The 24,121-nt window shown below is 35.9% G+C and overlaps 1 protein-coding gene across 2 annotated transcripts; it reads left to right on the forward strand.

The window, feature by feature from the left end:
• Nucleotides 1-1,334: 1,334 nt before the first annotated feature.
• On the forward strand, nucleotides 1,335-21,393 carry pip4k2ab (phosphatidylinositol-5-phosphate 4-kinase, type II, alpha b). Of its 2 annotated transcripts, XM_056235502.1 has the most exons (11): nucleotides 1,335-2,139; nucleotides 8,773-8,870; nucleotides 8,982-9,078; nucleotides 13,663-13,815; nucleotides 13,927-14,073; nucleotides 14,999-15,037; nucleotides 16,870-16,965; nucleotides 18,659-18,772; nucleotides 18,975-19,227; nucleotides 20,480-20,583; nucleotides 20,736-21,392. In XM_056235502.1, exons 1-11 carry the CDS (start codon nucleotides 2,002-2,004, stop codon nucleotides 20,814-20,816), a joined length of 1,320 nt encoding a protein of 439 aa, XP_056091477.1. In that variant the 5' UTR covers nucleotides 1,335-2,001; the 3' UTR covers nucleotides 20,817-21,392. The 2 variants fall into 2 exon arrangements, with proteins under 2 accessions (XP_056091477.1, XP_056091478.1); XM_056235503.1 differs by lacking the exon at nucleotides 16,870-16,965 and having other exon boundaries at nucleotides 20,736-21,393.
• The last annotated feature ends 2,728 nt before the right edge of the window (nucleotides 21,394-24,121 follow it).

A 24,121-nucleotide genomic window follows, 5' to 3' on the forward strand; every position in this document is an offset into this window, starting at 1 on the left:
ACACTGGCCGCGGGGAATGGACTGTTCTGTAGGTGCACAATGAGCCAAAAAAAAGTGCACAACGTGTCTAAATAAAGAGTTAGGCTTGTTAACGTGATATGACAAATGGAATGACAATTCGAATAATGGTATTTTGTTAAAGTTCTGACAAAATGTTTTACAAGATCGTGTGTCTTATTTAGTTTCTCTCTTCACTCATCAAACCTGTCCTAAAGAGACACATCACATCGATCTTGGTGATTCTGTATTTATAGGCTGTTGAGTATAGCGGTCAGCAGCCGTTGAGAGTAATGGCATTATAATGCCTAAAGAGGGCAGTAGAACGCCGACAGAATACACGTTCCTATTTGGGAGAATATGTAGGATTAGTGATTAAATCAGGTGCAATACTGCCAGTGTAATACTTGTCTTGCAAGTAGATATTAAAGTTATGCTATGTCATGGATATATTGCTTGGATTATTACAATCGTTAGTAAAGAAAAGAAAAAAAACTTGTGCTCAGTTTTTTTTTATGTTGCATCGTTTTTTATTTATAGCAATGAGATAAACTACCATCACAAAGTTTTAATTTTCTAAAAGAAATCTATCCGCCATCAGGTTAGTTCCCATTCCAATAACAAGATTAGCGAGATAAAGTTATTAGTAGCCTATAGGCTGAAAAAATAATGTGATCTAACATGTCTGCCCCCATGAGGCGACCCGCTCTATGAAAAATAAAACGTATTATGCTACTGATATGTCTTCATCTCATGGGAGAGTACAACATATTTCTTAAAAGTGCTATTTATATAAAATGTAGGTCTATAAGAAAAAAATAAGCGGAAATATAGCCTACACTGTAACCCGTTTTGATTAGGCTAAATGTGGTCTTCCTATCATTTTTGTGAAAGTCCTGTATAGCTGTATCTGCATAAAATAGGCTACAAACTCTTCCAGCTATTTCATGCGTATTATAATTTTAGATACATTTACATTGTAATCGTACAATTTGATTATCCACATACGCTGTTTACGCCGCAGTGATAGCCTATGGATTTAGTTGGTTTTACGTCCTCGGCGACATCTCTTATATGTGGACTCGGTTTTGCACAATATAACCTTGCTAATGACTAGATTAAACAGCCTATTTTATTATTATTATTATTATTTGGAAGACCAAGCGTGAAAAGCTTAGACTACTGACCAAGACCAAAATCGAGATGGGTGTAGTGGTGCACAATAGGACTATTTGGATCTCATCATGCTGGGGCTGTATCTACCCAAGTGTGCCGCCAGGCCAATAGCGTTCCGTGAAACACAAGATTTATGTGTCAACGTGCTGAGCTAAAGCAGAACTGTCAGACTGATCCAACTGCTGCTTAAATACAGGCGCAGTGGATGTGGCTCCCGGTCTCGGTCGGAACTTCAACAGGACAGTGGTTGTTTATTAGTATTTTGCCGGCTTTTTATTAGTTACGTTCGCATTGAGAGATTTGTTTGGGATCGTACCACAATTACCATTGTTAACGGGTTTTCGCCATGATTTAAATTGAGGCGACACACCTTTTTAAAGAGGTATCTGCGTTCTGAATCTGCATCCGTTTACTTTTTCTTAAATTTCACGTTACGCCTCATGATGGACACGGATGTCATTCATTTGAACTTCTGGGGTGCTTTACCGGGCGAGCTTAAGATTTAGTTTGCAAAGCTGTGTGTGTGAATGAGCTTGTAGCGCACACATCCTGCCAACTGTAACGTTAACCTTCAAGCTAACGTCAATGACAGCTAGCATTTAGCTGGTGGGAGTTGGTGGATAGCGGGATTTCTGCGAGAGTTTTCATCGTTCGTCATTTGCGCGTTTGCAGAGGGATGCATGAACGCGATGCATTAAATAACGAAAGGGACAAATTGCATGTCGAGATCCGGTGGAGCGCCGCTGATTCTGAACAGCTTGTGTCAAGACATCGCCACAGTGCCACGCACCGAGAGGGATTTCATTCATTCGAGCCTACTCGCTAAACATGGCCTCTGCAGCCTGCAACCTTGCTGCAACCATCGCCAGCAAAACCAAGAAGAAACATTTCGTGTCTCAGAAGGTGAAGCTGTTTCGGGCCAGCGACCCACTGCTCAGCGTCTTGATGTGGGGAGTGAACCACTCGGTAAGGGTTACGTTTTCTTACAGGTTTATAACAGCTGCGATGTTGCGTCTGAGCGGATTGAAGGCACGTGTGGTAGTTTTCTTGCGGCTTCTTGATCCATGGATAACTGTAGCATTGACGTCAGTCTACGAATCTAAACATCAGAGCTATTTGTTGCGAGCTTCGTGAGTCAATGCGTTCTAACTTGAGACATGCCACTCAACTTTAGATTTAAACATACAGGTCCGCATTGAAATTAATCCGATGATTAATGTTAAATGTATACCATTTAGTCTAATTTGATTTGGTCAAAATTGATGAGATTAACACTCACTAAAACCACCTGTCATCAGACATAACCAAATATTACATGAATCTAAGAACATAAAAAACCCTAAAATATATTATGTATTACTGGTGCTGTTTGAAGATATATATATATATATAGGCACAATTATTCTCAAAATTAGAATTAAATTCTTATATTCCCAATCCCAATAAAATTCTTAAAGGATATCTCTTTAAAAAATCTGTCAAATTCAACATTAATTCTGATACTGAAGGTCCTCTGCCTATTTTATCTGCATGAGATCAAGCGATCACACGGGCTCTGGTGATTTTATATATATATATTTATATTAGTTATATGTAATTTTTTACATAATTTCTCTAATTTTAAGTAGGTCCTGGTGGTAAAACCATCTAAACACAATGGCTGAAATATGTGTGATATGCAGAATGTGATTATTTCATTAACACATTTGCATGATGGTAGTGAAAATTCAACAGATGGTGCTGAAAATCAGTTTGAAAGCATCCTGTGGTGTCAAGTCATTAATTCTATGACATGAATGCTAGATTTGTAAATATTTGTATTACATTTGACACATTCTTTTTGTATCTGATGGTGTTCATCCATATGAATTAATGGGACAAGAAGCAATATGTAAGAAGCAGGATATTACAACCAACCATAGGCTAGGTGATTTACTGAGGAGATTAATCCAAAAATATTTTGTTGAAAAATGAATGTTATTTTTCAGTTTCAGTTTGGTCTGTTTTGTCCCAGTACTCAAGAATCAATGAAATGATTGTGTCAGTGAGCAAAGCAAGTGTTTGCTCAGATGAGAGGCTTTGGCACAGAGTTGTGTTGGTTGAGGACGCTGAATGATAACTACACAGGCTGCAGACAGCATTAGATCCCTGATCCCTTGTCAGCACCTAATGTCTGCACGAAAATCAAAACTACAAGAATACGCTTGTTCTCAGAGATCTCATAACATGGATTTCTAAATTCTAAATTTTTGTTCCTTTTCTATTCTCTTATTTCTCAATATTTGAAAAATGTTTTAAAAAAAAGTATTTTGCTATTTGAATCTTGATTAACACCAACAACTGTAGGACTAAATATATGTTTGTTTAAAAAGCATGATATGTTTAAAGAATACTTTTCCTGTGGGAATGGAAGATTTCCAGGTATCTGACGAAGCTTTAATTGGTCTCCTGGGAATCTGGTCACCGGTGTCTGGGAGCCTTATGCTCTGTCATGATGCACGTGCATGAGATGCATGAAGTATAATTATTCATTTAAACATAGATTGAAGTCAAGACATTAAATGCTCATTGTTTTTATGCAGTCTATAAGCCTCTCAAATACAATTGAAAAGCATCTTAATTTCCCGTGTGTCTTGCGAGTTGAGGTGAGGAAGATTTAATGTATAGCATTATTTCAATACCACAGAATTATATGGCTGTTGAAAATGCTGTTTATAATTACTCTTATCTACATGAATTGCCTGTTATACTTTGTAGACCATGTAACTCGTCACTAATCAAGACCCTTATGTATGAATCAGGTACCTTATATTTAGATCTATTAGGCTATTGGGCATGATGAATTATTCTTATCTTTAAACTAACTTGTTGCAACATCCAGTGTTTAAGGTCAAACAGTTTCAGGCTGTATTTTTTGAGTTTATGCCTTATATATAGTATTATAGTCAGCTACCATACAAGCGCACCACTTATGGTAAAAGTGTTACATTGGCCATCAACAAATATTGTTTCATCCCATTTTTTTGAAAATATACTCACAAATGTCACCCCTCAGAGTATCCTAAGTGGATGTAGTGAAATACAAGCCAGTTTCCCCCTTCAGCATCCCAGTTTTGGAATGGAGAGGTTGTTTGAATGGCCTTTTGATGTATTTTCTCATCAGCCCTAGAGAGGCTGTAAAAATGAATATGTGCAGTTTAATTGATTTAAAAATCACTTCCATTTAGGCATGTGACGGTATCACTTTTTCAATTTGCGATAATTGCTCAAGCTTTTATCATGGTATGGTATTATCACGATATTGAAATATGTTGCAAAAAAGTGTCAAAAAAATGTCATACAGGTTTAATATATTTACAGGTTTAACGTAACAGGTTTAATATATTTTTTCTTATAACAAAAAGAACTGAACATTTAAATACAATAAAAATACACAAAAAATTATAAAGTAAACGAATGTCAAACAGTGCAAGAGAATTATAAAGAACAATAGGTAACACTTTACAATAAGGTCTCATTAGTTAATGTTAGTTAATCCATTAACTAACATTAACAATGAGCAATAGCTGCATTTGTTACAGAAGTTATTGAATAGCGTTGGTTAAAAAATACAACTGATCATTGTTAGTTCATGTTAGCTCAGGTTTTGATTTTAATAATATATTATTACATGTTGAAACTAATATTAATACATGCATTAGAAGTATTTTTATTGTTAGTTAATGTTAACTAATAACTAATAAATTAACTAATGGAGCCTTATTGTAAGGTGTTACTGAACAATAATAAAAAATCAGAAACCTTTTCTGATTTCTATCAAAATCTAGGGCATGTTGTTGTCCAGATTAAAATGTAAAAATGTTCAAGTTTGAAAATAAAACTTGCCTGTTAAGTCTAAGTATTTAAGTGTTTAGTGCTGATGAACACCAATGCATACAAAAATCTGAATGACTTTAAAAAATAAATAAAAACTGTTCAGAAACAGAAAGTAGCACAGCTGTTTTGTTTTGGGGGTTACCGCTACATTTCTGCTGTTCTTCACTCGTTCCACCATGTACTTCTCATTCGTCTGTTTACATCAGAGTGTGTGCATGCCTCTCGCATACTGTATAGTAGCCAGTACATTTGGTTTGAAACTTATTTAGTGATAGTGACTGTTAAAATGGTATGTTCATAGAAAAATGTGTTGTATAATAATTCAGATAAATATAATATAAATATAAATATAGATAGACATACTACAGCCGCCATTGTCATGTGACCTAGCCTACCGCGTCATTGCATTGCTTCATCTCCAAAGCCTCTCCTGTGGCCTCATGGGATAGTAAAGTGTCAAGTCACATTTATTTATATAGCGCTTTTAACAATACAGATTGTTTCAAAGATCAGCTTTACAGTGATAACAGGAAAATAATGCAAAAAAGTTTGTTTCCAGAAGAAAATAGCGTCACAGTCCAGCTTAAGTAAATTCAGTGATGTTTCATTTTTGTTTTTAAAAAAGTTATTAATTTAGTTCATTTATTTATATATATATATATATATATATATATATATATATAGCCGCACTGGAGTAAACCTTGATGTCATCGTCCAGCTCAGTTCAGTTCTTGTATAATAGTGTCAATGCAGGCAGATTAATATTATTGTTGAATATTAAATTAAATGTTAAATTTAATGTCCCCAACTAAGCAAGACAAGCCAATGGCAACAAAGGTGGAACAAGGCGACAGTGGCAAAGAACCAAAACTCCATCAGGTGGCAGAATGCAGAGAAAAACCTTGGGAGAACCAGGCTCAGTCGTTTTTGTATGCATAGAATGCACTCTTCAGAACCTCACAGGAAGGAGTAAGTCATCCGGGTACTTTTCGCCTACTGTTTTATGATTTCTATGAATTCAGACATACTGCTCGACTCACAAACATTTCACCTAATATGGATGTAGGCATATTCGCATGCAGCGACTGTGTATACAAACACTGAGAAAGCCTCCAGAGCTGAAATTCAGATAGAGGCTGCATCCGAAATCACATACTTCCCTACTTTAACGTAGGCGAAAAACAGTATGTGCCAAAAAGAAGTATGTCCGAATTCACAGTACTCATAATAAAGTAGGCAAAAAGTACCCGGATGACCTACTACTTCCAGCAAGATTCTAAAGTGTGCATACGATGGACACTTTACTATCCCATGAGGCCACGGGAGAGGATTTGTGAATGGCAGTGAAGCAACATAACTGACGCGCTGGTAGGTCACATGATAATGACAGAATGGCGAATGTAGTATATCCAGATTACAATTCATACTACACACACTCATACTATAAATAACATACTTTTTTTAGCGGTCGTGAAGTAATTACTTATTCAAAATAAGTACCTACTCAAGAGAGAAAGCGATTTCGGAGGCAGCCATTTTAATATCATGTTTTGTTTCCGACACGCTGTAAGCGGTAGACCAATCACAACAAACTTGGTCGTCTGACCAATCAGACCATAGTAAGCTCGCAGAAACCTCAGCTTAGAGAGATGATCTTTGAACAAACTGTTTTCAGACTCTTTGATAAATGTAAATATATCTATAACCTTTAAAATAGCATAATAGGGGCACTTTAGAGATGCTACCACAAAAAGATCAACATTAAAACCTCAAAAATGTAGTTTTCAGGAATATCGCCTGTGGGTTTAGCCTATTTTTATCATTTAGGCCAATAGAGCCCCTCCCTTCACCACATATATGCCACACCGTCTTGCGTATGCTTGATGCTCTTCTATGTCTTTCATAGTTCTTTAAGATTCATCTCTGCTCTCTCATCTAATCCCAGCTCCTCCTCCCCTCTTCTCTCCTTTTAGATGTTTCATCCTCTCAATCAGCACTGTCTCAGATGAGCTTTTTAATGTTGATTACGTAAGAGTCTCAGAGGTATAACTTAAGTCTGAGGTGAAGGAGAAAAAGGCCTCTTCCATTGTGGTAGGAACTTCCACAACCCCCCCCCCCCCCCCCCATACACGCTCAGCAAGCCTCTTTTCTCAGCACATAAGGAACGACACTGTCTGTTGCCATTGATGTGAATTTGTAGTAGCGCTGTGTTATGTAAAGCGGGTGATAAGCCGTATGTGCTGACAGATATTAGTCTGCTTAGAAAACAGGCTTCTGTAATGGGATTATTTGAAGTGAAATGCAATCAAAAGAAGAAATGCTTGTAAAGAAGTAATTGCTTGTAATGTTCTCGCCGCACATGTTCCAGAGTGGCTTTCAGAAAACACACAACGTACTCCGCCAGGAACGCCTCTGGTTTCTTGGTTGCTTTATTAATCTCAATGGCTTTATCCAAATGAAATTGTATGCTGTTTATGTAACCGAGTGTAAAGGGGTGGGGGTGAAGAGCCACTATGACACATACAGTCGTCTATATGTGGATGTAATTACATCTACAAACTATATATCAGAGATTAAACACGTCTGTCTTTACATGATTGTCATTGTACCATATACATCACACTGCAGTTAATACTATCAAATTTCATTTTGCAATTTTCATTAAGATCATAATAATCATGCATATACTATGGGCTGAATCACATGGCACATACTGTGTAAATGAGCGGATGGGGTGTGTGTGTTTGTGTCACAGATAAGGCTGATTGACCGTGGCTTGTCCTTCGCCGTTTTCAGCTGCTGCTGTTTCAGTGAACCTGCTGCCCTCTCCCCCAGTCTTGCAGTTGATTTTTCTAGTCCTTTTCTATCTCTTTGTAGACTACTGTTCAGCTTTGCAAATCCATTGTGACATTATTGTGCAGCATTAGACAGTGAAAGATGGTGGTTTGTATCTGAGGCTTCCAATTTCGCGTGTTGCCAGTACCTTAAATCAGAAACGGACGTATTTTGTTTTTCAGCCTAATACTTATTTTCGACATCCTGTTTGTCGTTGTTTTAAATCACAAAGCTTAGCCTTTTTTTATTGAAATGCTTAATAGACAGGAGGATGCCCCCTGATGCAGCAGGAACAGATGGAGGCACAGGAAGATGCGCAAAAATAACTCTCTGCATACACACAACACGTCATAGTGTAAAGGGAGTGTCCACCTTGTACAAATGCACATGTGCACCCATTTTTGGACAGAAATAGGGTTATCCTTAGATAAGTAGGCAGCTTTCTGAGTTCATGCCACTATCAATCAACTGACTTGAGTTTATGTGTAGTCATGCATGTGCTATTGCCCATGAAAGGCACGACGTGTATTAAATTATTTTGGGCAATAAAAAAGGAAGTGGACAGTCCTGCCAAATAAGTAATGCTTAGCCTGTTGGCGCAGACAGCTCTGTTTTTCGCTGCTGCTGTTAGTGGAAGGAAGTTGTTTCTTGGCAGCGTTCCATCAGTGCACCACATTTGAGCTATGGCCCCTGTACTGCAGATAGTTCTCAGTAAATAAGAAAACGGTCTGATGTATTCATTTGGAGCAGGTCCAGAAGTCTCCTATACAACAGATATCAAGCTATTTTTGATATGCATCACTGTTCAAATATTATTTTGTCATTTAGAATGATCGAATTATTTTCATTCACTTTTACAGCTTCTGTTTTTTTATGTTTTTTTTAAAGATAAATGAACTCAGTCACATCCAAATTCCTGTTATGCTGATGCCTGATGACTTCAAAGCCAACTCGAAGATCAAGGTGGACAACCACCTCTTCAACAAGTAAGAAAGACTGACTCGAGACTATATTGCTGAACTTAATGTGATTATTTTGTTATTTAATTGTTTGATTTTGTTAGTTATTTGCTTTTGCACCTTTTTCTGCTTCCAAAGAGAGAACATGCCAAGCCATTTCAAGTTTAAGGAGTACTGTCCCCTAGTCTTCCGCAATCTAAGGGAGCGGTTCTCCATTGATGATCAGGAATATCAGGTACCTAAGTGCTTAAGTAGGTCGTTTATTACGCCCTTTTTTCACATATTGTACACTGTTGCCGTAACTTACTTTCCCAGTCCCCTCCTTCCGAAATGTACAATGTCCTCTGATCAGTGTTTTGTGATTGGTAAAACCACTTCGAGCATTTTTTGAAATGTGATGTTTCTTAACATAACCGCAAGTTTCAACACACTACTCAGTAGGGATGCTCATATTGACCGTTTAACCGTTAACCAAAAGTACAAATTTTGACCGATTAATACTATCAGTTAAACGGTTTAACAGTTACAAAAAAAAAAAAAAAATTGTAGTTTGCTGCATGGTTAAAAAAAATACTATAAAAAAACAACTCACTGGGCGCGTCGATACGCGCAACCACACGTGCCTACAGACATATTTCGCTGAGCAAGCAAAATGAAGTGAGCGAAAAGTACTGTTACTTGCAAAATATGCTACGCGGTATTAAAATACAGCTGTAGTTACAAGTACAATGCAATATCACTTGCGAAGCAAACATCCACAAGCAAATGAAAGTCGCTTCCCAAAGCTGGCCATTCTAGCGAGACGTTATCTCTGTATTCCCGGGACATCTGTGCCATCGGAGAGGGTGTTTTCTGCCGCAGGTCTAACTCAACAGGCTGCGCTCCAAACTAAAAAAATTGCCTTTTTTCAAAGCTTCAAACGGATTCAGTGATTTCTTTTTGTCATCTTATTTTAATTATTAAAGGTAAAAAAATATTTAGTGTAGGCCTATTTTATGTTTTTTATTTATATTATTTTATTCTGTTTTTCTCTGTTGTCACTGTCAAGTACGTGAAAATTTAATGTGAATCCAGGTTCTGTTGTTGATCTGTTCTGCTGTTTGCATGTTAAAATAACCCGTGAAAAAAAAAATGTTTGTATTTTTAACGGGTCACAGCAGACACTCGTCTGTTTTATTTTTATTTAATTCAATAGGCTATTATAATCGTATCAGTTAACGGTTAATACTCAGATAACGAGTGGCGGTTGTCGGTCTGGAAAATTAACCGAAATGAGCATCCCTACTACTCAGGCAACTCCCATTTTTTGCGTATTCCTTTGGCTGGAATTATTTAAATGAGGAATATTGTGATGTACATTCCAGGAAGAAAACTCAAGACGTTTTAAGGCGTTGTATATTTGAAGGCGTTTTATGGAGTTCTGAAAAATAATTGATATCTCTATTAAAGAAAGATTTTGAGTGGATTGTGCTTTGCAGACATTTTTCATGCTCGAACAGCAACATTACAATCTTTGACAACATAATAGACCCTCTTTAAGCTTCAATGGCTATTTTCTTCATTCTTCACATGTGAAATGAACAATGGGCTGAGCACTTTTTTGACTCTATTCACACACCGGCTGCAAGTTTGTTGTCATGTCCAATATAATATCATTTTTTTTATTGCCCCATCCTTTTTGCAAAGCCCGCAGTGCACTGTGACAAATTCATTAAACAATCCACCCTGAGATGTTGAAGCTGTTGAGGCCTGTGCACATGAAGATTAAGGTCTGAAAGTTACATTCCCAGTTGTACTGTGACCGACCTTCAATGTTGAAATGTGGTTGAAATATCAGTTGTTGTTGTTTTAATGTTGAAAATCATTGAAATTACATTTGATCCTAAATGATTGTAAAAAAAGGTTAACAAAAATGCGGTCAGACTTTAGTTTAGGGTCCAATTCTTACTATTAATTACGACCTTTGGCTCAATAAACTCTTAATTACTGTTTAAGACGTTAAAACAACATAGCAATATCAATGTTGATTCGATTTGCAAAATTGAAACAAAATTCAACCATGAATTCAACATGTCACAAACAAAGGATGAAACAAAAGACTTATTTATTGAACAAAGGAGAAACACTTAGAGATCGTTTTAGCTTTTAACAGTAACATAAACCATACCGAACGAAGAACCTAGGAATCTAAGGTCTTAAATACACAGGGGTGTAATCAAAGTAAGTATGAACAGGTGAATTAAATGAGTAACTACAGAAACTAATTGGGGCACAAAGAACACTGGCAAACCAGAACACACTTTACAACATGATGTTGATTCACCCGTGAACAAATTTCCCTTGAAATGTCAGTTTGGATTTCATAGTTTGACACAAAAAGAAAAAATGGTTGATTCCTCATGATATGACCCTTTTAAAACAAAGCATTTTTGTTTCTCAGTTCATATGTAGCAGTTTTAACTGCAATAATATCAGGTTTTAGTTTCTATAGCAATCATCAGATCTTTCAGGCTCAGATCAAGTTAAATGCCATAAACTGAAGATAGTGTATTGAATTTAGTATTTTATTTGGCCCATCTCCCAGAATATCCCAATACTATACTTACACTACTGTTGACCCAGCACTGTGATTGTTGGAATCAGCATTTCATTTTCATTGAAGTGAAAGCACCTTTTTTTTTTTTTTTTTTTTGGTGTGTCTCCAGGTGACTTCAGTAAAACATCTTCTCTATCAATATCCAAAATGAATTTTATATGATTGCAATAGTGGTTCTCAACTGGTGGGTCGTGAGCAAGAAATATTTGGTTTGTTCTGATAGCGGGAAAAACAATGCTAAACGCTGCTAATCTTGAAATCGTGCTTAGGTTGGATATCAAAATAAAATCTTTTTAAAAGTCATGAGAAAATGATTGCCATACAGTATCTTTTGTTGTTAATGTCAAATAAGGCTGAGAATCTTAACAGTATTTTTGGTGCAAATTTGGTTGATGCCATCACAAACAGGTTGTGATATGGCCTCACCCTCCAAGATCATGAACAAAATTATGCAACGGGGGAAAAAAAGGCCAGGGGCCTCATGTGCAAAGACTTGCGTTGCACAAAAAAAAGCAGATGTATGAATCGCTGCGTACGAAGGATCCCACGCATATTCTCTTTGTACATCCCAATTAACGTAAAATTGAGCGCACATGCACGAGCACAACGCCCCACCCAGTCTCCTCCCCCAATTAAATTAATTTAAATATGGTAATTAGTCCAATTTGGCAAAAGAAACCTGCAAGAACATGGCTCAAGCAAGAAACGAAACTTCACTGAAAATGTCTTCTATGTGAATATATAGTAAAGTGTAATTTATTCCTGTGATCAAAGCTGAATTTTCAGCATCATTTCTCCAGTCAAATCATTCTAATATGATGATTTGATGATCAAGAAACATTTATGATTATTATCAGTGTTGAAAACAGCTGTGCTTCTGCTTCATATTTTCGTGGAAACCATGATATAGTTTTTTCCGGATTCTTTAATGAATAAAAACTTAAATCAAACAGATGTCGAAATCTTATAATCTTTTGTAACATTATAAATGCATTTACTGTCACTTTTACTTGTCACTTCAATGTGTCCTTGCTGAATAAAAATATGACTTTCTTTTTTTATCTTTACTGACCGAATTAATGAAGTTTATTTTTTATTCCTAGTTAAGCCAACGCTGCCATTGCTAGACGGGTTGTATCAATTTGGACATGCTTTATAAAGCCTATGTTCTTACTTAATTGCATAATATAATATTTTAATAAAACTCGTGTGACAATAATATGTCAAATAATTTATCAATTACAAATTATAAGCAATATCTGACAGCTGGTGATGCGATAGAACAATTCGTAGTGTAATGTTTGCCACTTCACTTTATTGCCTCTATGAGTCGCCAACGGACATAAATCACAACAAATGTACGTACGCCAGACATGAAGTTTACTTGGAGGAACGCACATTCTTACATTAATTTCACTGTTAGTACATCTGGCCGTGAACGTGAAAGCTGGCGTAGGCTGTGTTTTTGTGCGTACGCAGTGTTGATGCGTGAGGCCCCAGACTACTTTAAATAAAGGTTCACAGGCAAATTGCATTTCTGCTGATGTTTTTACATTTACAAAATTCAGTTTTCCCTCTCAGTAAATGTCTTGTAAATAATTTTGCAATTGGCCTATGTTGTTGTATTGTAATGTTAGTTAATAAATTAATATAAATATTTCTAATTAAAACAAATTCTATTGATTCTTGGTATCCAAATCTGGGTCCTACAGCAAAACCAGTTGGGGACTGCTGATCTACTAAATCAGTTTCACTAAGACATTTGGAACAGCTTTGAACATCATGAAAACAAATCCCACTCTGTACAATGACAACACAGAGTGTGGCTGTTGCAGTAAACCGCAGAGACCTTGCATTTTTGGCAGCTCTACTGAAGATGGCATCTCAAAGCGCAGGCAGTAACTCAGCTGTGCTTTTGCTGGTTGAATTTTAATGCAAACCTATTGACTCCTATCTTTCTGCAAGGGGCACTAACTGCAAAATGTTCTTTATCTTGTTTTCCGTTTCTATAAGAGAGCAAGGATGTTTTGCAATCCACATGACCAAATCTGCCAAAATGTTTCAGTTTGTGATGAGGTTCAATAAAAGAAGTGACCAGACTGTACAGTCTGGCATTCCAGTCTGACTGCAGACTGCCGTCTAGGAGAAGTGCCAGTAGCTTTTCACCGTTTTATGGGAGCTGTTTAGTGTGCAATCCTTCACTGTTCTTTTCTCCCATGGCAGAACTCTCTGACACGCAGGGCCCCGATTCCCAGTGACGCTCAGGGCCGCAGTGGAGCTCGTTTCCACACTTCATACAACAAGAGGTACGTCATCAAGATCATCACCAGCGAGGACGTGGCCGAGATGCACAACATTCTGAAGAAGTACCACCAGGTAGAGGGAAAATCTGTTTCAGTTTGAACGAAGAAAAATATTCTATTGTGAGTCTCACAAGCTGTGAAGTGTAAAGTGAATCTTTTTTTTTTTTTTTTTGGCCCACTGTAGTATATAGTCGAGTGCCATGGAAACACGCTGCTCCCTCAGTTTCTGGGCATGTATCGCCTCACAGTGGATGGAGATGAGACCTACATGATCGTCACTCGCAATGTTTTCAGCCACCGGCTGCCTGTTTACAAAAAATATGACCTGAAGGTGAGTGGTTCTTGTTTAAAGAGCCTGTCTAATCTTCAATGTAATGAAAGTGGGTCAATATAATGAATCGGGGTCACATAAAATTGTGTGTAGCAAGCAACTCATTGTGATTGTGAAGAACTTGTCACCTAATGCTACGTTTACCTCATTTGATTTGTCGAATAATGTCTTTAGTTCATTAGTTGACTAGAAAAATAAAAATCATCTCTATAGAGAATCATATCACTAAAATTTTAAATACATTATACATTTTTTAGAATACAAGCAAGATTTAATGACAGCCATTTAAATGACTGCATCTCAAAAATGATTCAAAACTTATACTTATAAATTAGAAAGCCAAGACTCAAAACTTAAAATGTGTTTCTGGGTCAAGGTGACTCAAAATGATGGAGCACGCATAATAACAAAATGAATACAACTTTCATGAAAATTTTTATTTCACAATGTATCCTAATTATGTTTGGTGCTCAAATGTATTATATTGAAAGATAATTATTATATTGTAAATAGTGTTTCTCTTGCACATTATGTGCTGGTATTACCTTATGAACTGTAACTACATTAGAAGTTGCTACAAATAAAATGTTCAAAAAATAATAATTTTTTCATACAAAAACCTATTACATTATGTGAAGATTTGTTATTACATTGTTACTACATTAAGAGCTCAAGATTTGATTACGTTATGAACATTTTATTACATTTATAACGTAAGACTTATTATTAAACTGTATGTAAGACTTATTAAACTTATGCTATATTTCGAGTCTTTGAGTTGAGGCATGCGATAACTTTAACTCATTATTAACCGAAAATTCAGACATCCAAGTAATATAGTAATATAGTTTTTGATCTATTGAGGAAATTACAATTTTTAATTTAGGGTAACTGTTCTTTTAATATTGACTTTGTTCATTTTTAGGGATCCACAGTGGCAAGAGAGGCTAGCGACAAAGAAAAGGTAAACTCTCTCTCTCTTTTTTTTATCATGTGTAGAAAGCATATAACTTTTGAATAGGGGATGCTAAAAATATTTTCATTTCCAGTGTATGATTACATGTTCAGAAAATGAGCTCATATTTGCATGTTGGATGTATTGCATGTCTGAGTTTGGAAATTGTTTTAAAAAAAAAATTCTAAACATATTATAACATCATATTCCTTTCTATGTGTCTTGTGTATTAATAAACTCCCAAAATAAAATTATCCTGTGTGAAAAGATCCCATTTTCTACATTCTCCATTCCTTGGGGAAAAAAATGTCCTGAGAAGAATTAAAAGAATTATAATATGGGATTAATTTAAACATAAGAACCGTGGTGTCTCTTATATTGTGATACCCTGTAATTTAAGTACACTGATCTCTGAAGGTAAAGAGTGAGATGGTAAGTAGAACTATTGTAAATAATAGATCAGACATTGACTACTTGTTTTCGGGGAACATTTGACTGTTGGATTACGCACTATCACACTGAATTAAACTTCCTGTGCAAACTGCACTACCGTTCAAAAGTTTGAGGTCAAGATTTTTATTTTCAGCAAGGGTGGAATAAATTGATCAAAAGTGACAGTAAAGACATTTATAATGTTCCAAAAGATTTCTATTTCAAATAAATGCTGCTCTTTTGCACTTTCTATTAATCAAAGAATCCTAAAATATATATTTTTTTATTACAATTTCCACCTAAATATGAAGCGCCTGTTTGCTGTTTTCAACAGAATAATATAAAAGTAACATTTATAAGTAACATAATAAAAAGAAGAAATGTTTCTTGAGAAGCAAATCAGCATATATTAGAATTATTTCTGAAGGATCATGTGACATTGAAGACTGGAGTAATGATGCTGACATTTTTTTCAGTTATTTTAAATTGTATTAATATTTCGTAATATTACAGTTTCAATGTATTTTTGATCACTTGATGAGCAAAAATCTTGCCGACCCCAAACTTTTGAACAGTAGTGTATATATAAATACATTGTGTGCTTTTGTAGTCCAGTGGTTTCAATTTATTTAGGTAATGGTCCTGAGAAGAATTAAAATAATTATAGCATTGGATTAATTTAAACATAAGAACCGTGGTGTAATATCGTGAAAAAACATAAGACATAAAACCGTAAAAACATAAGAACCGTGGTGTAAAAGGCTAATACTCTTGCAGTCTACTCTTGTGTACAGTATTTGCTCACATAAGACAAACCTAATCTTGTGTTTTTCTCATATATGTGTAAATATTGAGGGCATGTGAACGATTTGCATGCATATATAATTTTTTTTCTATATGCATGTTAATCTTGCTGGCATGATGAATTATTTCTTTGATTCATTTCTCCTCCATTGAGATTTTATATTTACATTCTGTCGCTGTATATGATACTCTCGGGCAAATATGAACTGATGTATATTTGTAATTATGTGTCATATACAGATTTATTGTCATTCACAGTATTTGATGAAATGCTTCCTTTGCTTCTCAATTGTGATTTCCTTAACATTCCCCCATGATATTTTGTCTTCACTTGGTTACTGTACAACAGTCCTGTTATCAATCAACTTTATATCACACATGTACTTTTGGTGTTTCTTTTTGATGCATGTATGTGGGATATTTCCATCTTTTTGATTCTTCCATTGTCTTCTAAAGGCTTTACATGTTTTTTTATGAAATGTTCAAAGTTAAAAATGCCTAAGAACGCAGTTCCCTAAAGTTATGTAGAAAGTTCAGGTCTGTCACCTCCACACAGTGTTTTTTGGGTGCTTGCGTTTTGCATCTGACCTCCCTTCTCCCTGCAGCCCCGCCCACCTGAGGAGGCTCCATCCAAATCACGCATGAGCCAAAAGCTACAAACCATCCGGATTGCCACACGCTTTTACTGCGCCATAAGACACGTAAGGACACGACAGCAAAGAACTTTCCCATATTGCTCAGTGTTCTTCTTCAACATGCATCCCGCATTTTGCCTCAGGAAAGCACCGTTCCCTCTGGATCCCACAAGGGACTGTAAACACAAGCCCATGGCCGGTGCTTTAGGTTTAACTTATCCTCCTGTTCCAGAACGGTGACTCCATCTTCGACAATCTCTGCTGGAATTGCGAAAAGAACTGGAATACTAGTGCGTCAGCATTTGAGTGTTCTGCTGAGCCATATGAGGTCTTATATATACCTTCATATGGTCATCTGCATGTTCAATTAGTTTGGAGTCTCAGGAATCAATTCAAATTTTCATCAAATGGTCATGAAGGGGGAAAACATGTATTCTAGATTTATAGATAGATACTAGATCTAGATTTTTCTTCAGTTCTGACACTTAGATAATTTATTCAACTAGAACAAAAGTAGGCTATTTAACTAAATAATGTTTTTTTTTATTTGATGTTTAATAAATGTATCACAAATTTAATCTAGCACATGAAAATCAGATCAATGAATTAAAGGGTTAGTTCAGCTAAAAATGGAAATAATGTCATTATTTACCTCATGTTGTTCCAAGCCTGTTGAATGACTGTTGGACACACATTATTTGAAGAAGTGTTTTTTGGTTTAACCAATGAAAGAAAATCCAATGTTGTTCTGAACCCCACTTACTTTCATAATATCAATAGAATCAAAACAAAAATATCATCTTTTGTGTTCCACAGAACACTTACTTTCGTAAGTCATTCAGGTTTGGAACAACATGAGGTAAATGATGACAGAATCTTCATTTTTTTTGGGTGAACTATCCCTTAGAGTCTTGATACTAACTGTAGACTTCAGATTGGAATCGCTGATGTTTGTGAAAGTAGGCATTTAGGAAATAACCCTTGGTTTAATCATTGTAATTATTTAAATGCTGTAATTGTCTGTTGGCTCTAATAGTGACATCTAAATCATACCCTGTTGCTCTGAGTGTCCACAGGAGGCAGAAATCTGCTTTATATGTCACCCGACTGCATCTGTGATGTACTCTTTTTAAGCTCACTGAGTGAATTCACCTTTGTCGTGTGTGGGCAGATCAGAATTGCACCAGGCCAAGTGCTGAACTTTTTAATTCACCCCCAAAAGACTTATTTTTTAGATGGTGATTTTTAGTGTAATATTTAATATTATTATTTAGTATAATAATAGTGTAATAAGATGATGGACACAAGAAATTCATCATTAATTGTTAGAATTATGTAGTAAATTGTGAAGAGTGTTAATTCCACAAGACTAGCAGCACCAAATATTTTTGCAAAAATTCTGCCTGTGTTTGGGCAAACACACAGTTCCACCCCACTGGTCAAGCTAATGTTGTTTTCTCTGTCCCAGTCGGGCCGCTCAAACAGACAGATTGCATTTTCATTTGGTACTGCTAATAGCACAGAAACTACGGACTTCCATATGTGAAAAATATTGCTACAAGAATTATTATTTTTGTCATAAAGTTTTCATTTTTAAGTGTATTAACAAATCAAAATATGTGCAGAAGAAAATCAGAATTTATGATATTGAATGGCAGTGACACCATCTTTTTTTTTTCATTGCTTAGTAAACTAAACGTCAAGTTTAAATATGCAGATTTTTAACTCTTTTTTTTCTTTCCCCCAATGTGAATAACAGACCAAGGAGCTTCCAACTTACAAAGACAATGACTTCATCAATGACGGCCAGAAAATCTACATAGATGAGGAAAACAAGAAAACGTTCCTGGAGAAACTGAAGAATGACGTAGAGGTCTGTGCGTTAAGTTTGTGTGCTCATCCATCATGTGCTTTGCTACTGTCTTGCTATTCATTTGCTTTGTTTAATGTAATTGGATCATTAAACTCTTATCTAAACACTCATTCGCCCTAATCACCCCTCTGTCTTTAAACTGTGTCTAATTAAAAAGACAATGATTGTTTCATGCTTAATCCTTTGAAAAATGTATTTCCAGTTTCTGGCCCAGCTGAAGCTGATGGACTACAGTCTGCTGGTGGGGATCCATGATGTGGAGCGAGGGGAGCAGGAACAGCCCGAGGAGGAGAGTGAAGACAATGATGCTGGCGAGGAGGAGGGAACGGAGAGCGACGGAGGGGCCACTGGCTCCCCACCAGACAGCCCCAGTAACACACTAGACAGCAATAGACCTCTGGGCCCGGGAGAGTTTGACCCCGTCATTGACGTATATGCCATCAAGAGCCATGAAAGTGAGTCCCTTTTCTAGCTCAAACTAAATTAAAAGTAGGGTTGCTTGATGGTTTTGGGGATATTCTAGGTGGCTATGATTTTCTAGTCTCTAGATATAGCTTGAGAGCCATTTTAATGTATCTTTTGCCCATTTTATCTGGATGAAAATTGCGAGAACAATCACTTAGAAAAGTAATACTACACCTTTCATAAATAAGCGGAATGATTTAAGATGTCATTTATGCCTGTAGCATGAATAATACTGGACGAGTAATGCACACAATTTTAATATTTGGAGTTTTGAAAAGCCATTATACATTGGGGGTAAAAAATCTGTATTGTGTTAGACTATTCCTCTGTAAATACTGTAAATTCAGCCATATTTAAATTACAATGTGTAATATTGCACATTCATGGATTAAAAATCTGTTGTTGTTTTTTTGATGCACAGTCAGGTCAATAGTTCAGATTTTACTATTTATATTTTTTAGCAATGCTTTTTATATTTACTAGAAATATTTATTCATTAAATGTTACATTTTCCATTTTTTTTTCAACAAGCTAGAAATTATGCAGGTGTAATGGAACTCCATAAATTCATAAACTCACTTTTGCTGGAAAATTATGGAATATGATGGATAACATTACTGACCTTTTGTAGTAGTATTTATTTTTACTCTTTCAAACTGTATCTGTTATCCAGCTAGACACATTATCTTGGTTGACAAATCAGCAGATTCTGCAACAATGTTGAGTGCATCACATAAAACCAAGCATTTGATTTTGCAAGGCATATAAATACAAATTTCTGTCATGAAACTCTAGATGGTGCAGAGGCTGATAGGTTCTTAACTCAATCTGCTTGCAATCACATGGTTCTCTATAGGACACAGCTGATTGGTCAACTTTCAAATACTTGGTCAGCTTTTGCTGTAGAAACGCTCCACCTGTATAGATCTGCTATGGGTAATTCATGTACACTATATTGTACGGCAGCGTGTCGTGTATGTATTGGCAGTAGCAAGTCCCGTACTGGCTCTCCAGCAGCAGCAACATAGCAGATCTATTCCGCCAAGTTCAGACATTAAAATTATCATATCCATTACCATGCCAAACAGTTGTCAGGAGTTGTCATGACAGAAATGGATGTACAAGCTCAGTGAATGTTAAATATGCAGTGGCAGCACAGCACTGGGCCAAAAGGCAAGTGATAGTTCTGTCTCACTTTGTTCCAGTTCTTGCTTAAAAACAGTAGCTCATTCTTTCTTACAGATGCTCCTAAAAAAGAAATCTACTTCATGGCGGTGATTGACATCCTCACTCCATATGATGCCAAGAAGAAAGCAGCCCATGCAGCTAAGACAGTCAAACATGGGGTAAGAGTTACAAACATAGTTCCCCCTTCTATGTAAAGCGCTTTAGGGCAGAGGAAAGCGCTATATAAATGTAATGAATTATTATTATAGTTCCAATATGTCATAAACAATGCTACTACTAAGTGACATGTTTTTGCTCCTCCTTTTTCCAGGCAGGGGCAGAGATCTCCACGGTCAACCCCGAGCAATATTCAAAGCGCTTTTATGACTTCATCGCCACCATTCTGTCCTAACCGCGGCCTGAGGCGGAATCACAGGTGGTCGCATATGAGCTCATATTCTAAGAGAGGTTTCGCTGGTCTAACGGATACATTGTCTCTCTGCCGCTTGTCGAAGGATCACTTCTGAGATCAATCAAGATCTTTTTTTTTTGTTGTTTACAGTTTCTTTTTCCTCCTCTGTTCGGTTTCTCAGTAGGTTTATGGCTCCATGTGGTGTGATATAGTCATGCATATATAGCGTTCTGTATCTTTGTGTTAGATATTGTTAATTGAGAAACCGAGTAATGTTGTTTGTGCCCAGCTACGTGGTATGATTATCATACTGGAATTCTCAAAGCTGCTTATATATTTATTGTCCTTTTGTTTTCTCTAGAGAAAAATTCACTGTTCTTAATAAATAAATAAATAAAGTCCAGTTTTTAATTGATATATTTTAATTTATAAAATAAATTTAGCCCTGAACAAAAATGACCAGAGTCGGAATAAAAATAAAATAGAGCATAATTGTTTGAAAGTGTTTATTGCACTATCGCTCTTTAGCTGCAGGCAGTACCTTTAAATAAAATCCGTTTTTTTTTCTATCCGTTTACAAAAAGCGCATGTAACGGTAAAAAAGAAAAAGATGCAACTTCAGGTTCAACTGCTAATTAGATGATCTGCCTGTTGTGCATTGTAAAGTCTTGCACAGGAGCTCAATATTTGCAGTTGACTCCGATAGTAATGTTTAGTATAAAGCAACAGATTTTGCACATGATCTAATGCACCAAAACGTTTATGCAAAAGATTCCAGTTTTACCACTGACTCGCGGAGGGTCATGCAATAGTAGTGATTCGTAGAATGTGTTAAAAGCACCTAATGGGTTACATACACTTTTGTATCCCTAGTGAAAGAACAAGACATTGCCTATTTTTTGTTGATTACAGAACATGTTATGAAAAGGAAGCATATTTTGTACCTCCTCTTTTTTTTTTTACAGTAACAATTAGCAAGTTTACAGTGGGCCGTTCTCTTGAGAATGCAGTTGTGCTGCCGCTATATTGATGCTTGAAATCTGCGTAAAGTGTTTCAGCTGCACTGTAAAGAGGGGAGGACGCTACCTGACTCTGTCTTACTGTTGATCTCTCTCTCTCTCTCTGTCATCATTGTCCAAACTTTGTGTGATCCCAGAGACCTTTAGTATTATAAAAATATATAGATATTGTGATATGTCTTCTTCTGGAATATTGTTTGCAAAGTAATCCTAAATATTCTTCTGTATGTGTTGACATGTATACACTGTGCAAGGGTGTGCCTTTTTTACTCTGAATTATTTAATTTTGTATTTGAATCATTTTTTTAAAAAGAGACGTTTGAAAAATGTTATTTTCTAAAAAGGGAAAGGTGAATAGGATGAATCCTAAGGTGGTTTTGCTGTTCATGTGTAGATGTGTAAATATGCAAGTGTATTATGTGTTTGCAATATTATGACTGAATGTTGCAGTCCTAATGGTACAAAATCGTTACGGTTTTCCTGTTAGCTTAATTTACCAATACATTGTTGTTATTATTGAAGTTGTTTTTTTTGTTCAAACTCTTTTGAGGCTTGATGTGTTGCTGTATTTTCATTTCTGTCCTATCAAGCAATGTCAGTTCTTGTTTTTAGGACAATTTTCAGTGGAAGTCTATGTGTGTAATTCAGCACAACAACGAGCTTCATTAACACACTCCAGATTTATTCTCTCTGAGTCTGATGAATTTGATGTATGCACAACACATTTGAATCTCGAAGACATTTCAATGAGCTTTTGAGGGAAAAAAGACTTCACTTTGTCTCATTGTATAGAGTTTTGAACTCATGTGATGTAATTTGTAAAAACGTGCTTTCATGTTGATGGTACAGTGTGAGTTTGATACTACGACGTTTGAGGAAGAGAAAAAAAGTGAAGGAAATGTGAGCCCTTTTAATTACGCTGTCAAAGGAAGATATTATTGGTTGTCAGTCTACTTGTCATAACTGTCGTTGTCTACATCATGAAAGTGTGCAGCTCTTGTGTGTTTGTGGTGTAGGCCTAAAATATTTAAAAGCATCCTGTCCCATTAGCATTGGTCGATAAACCGGTGCATTGCTCAGCTTGATTAATGTTTATATAATATTCATGTATTATGGCAAAATCTTACATTCACAAGACAAACCATTAAAAAATACTAAATGCTTCCCCTTAAAGGTTTATATTTGGTTGTGTTCTTCGTTAAACCCATGGATAGACAAAATAATTGTTATATAATGTCTTTTGTTAAATACAAATGGAACAGCTTTTACTTGACTTTCAAAATATAATAAAGGCTCACAACGGCAACATTTTGTAAAATTTTATAGGAGTGATTTTGTGTAAAATTTGACATTTCCATATTTCAAATTAGTTTCGAAATATATATATACATATATAACAAATCACTATCATAAATGATACAATTTCATGCAATCAAAAAGAAGAAAGGTCTCATCTTGTTGGTATATTTCATAACACTGTAATGGCTTGTGGATGCATTAACTGCTTACAACCACACGAGGGGGCATAGTGCTCCCGTAACTGTTGCATGACAATCAATGTAATTTAGGCCGTACAGAAACGCTTTGCCTATTTTAGACGCGGTATTTTTTATTGGTCTGGTTATTTTAATATGAAACGCTACACAGCATAATCAGTGTGTATTAACTTTGAGGGTAGGCTTTGTGTAGTGTCATTTATGTTTGTCAAACAGTGCCGAACACTATCAATCGAGTAGTTTAAGATCCGGAACAGCTAAAACAACAAAAAATCTGCGCTTTGTATGACATTTTTATGTATTATTTATTATTTTATTATTTAATTATCACTAGGCCTGTTTTTAAATTATCCAGGCACACTGAGGTTAATCTCAGCGCAACACCAGAAATAATAAACGCACTATTCATTTAATTTAAACTGAGACTTTGCGTTTCAGAGACAAAAATGCTCTTCGGCGGCTGTTTAAATTTACCACTTTCAAAAGATTTTAACAAAGCTAAATGTAGCCTATTTTACTGAACCTTTCCTTTCTTTTTTTATATAAATACAATTTTTAACATTTAAAACTGATTTTAAACTTGATTTCACCATCGATTAAAGTAACAGAGCCTGCTTATCATAAACCGCTTCTGACAGAACACCAACGAGATTAATCAAGCGCGGGCGACATAAGATAAATAATTAAAAGGCATATTCTAATAAACGGTGTTTATTTGGAGATCGTTAGGCCTACCGGTTTTCAAATTACTGAGTTAAGATTAGGCCTAGGAACTATTTTAATTACGAGA

This window comes from Rhinichthys klamathensis, unplaced genomic scaffold (assembly GCF_029890125.1).
Source record: "Rhinichthys klamathensis goyatoka isolate OS25496 unplaced genomic scaffold, OSU_Roscu_1.1 h1tg000422l_1, whole genome shotgun sequence".
NCBI classification, from domain to species: Eukaryota; Metazoa; Chordata; class Actinopteri; order Cypriniformes; family Leuciscidae; genus Rhinichthys; species Rhinichthys klamathensis.

Coding starts and splice junctions, on each gene's coding strand:
- pip4k2ab (XM_056235502.1), top strand. CDS start 2,002: ATGGCCTCTGCAGCCTGCAACCTTGCTGCAACCATCGCCAGCAAAACC. Junction 2,140..8,772: donor TGTGGGGAGTGAACCACTCG/GTAAGGGTTACG, acceptor TTTTTTTTAAAG/ATAAATGAACTCAGTCACAT. Junction 18,773..18,974: donor AACTGAAGAATGACGTAGAG/GTCTGTGCGTTA, acceptor ATGTATTTCCAG/TTTCTGGCCCAGCTGAAGCT.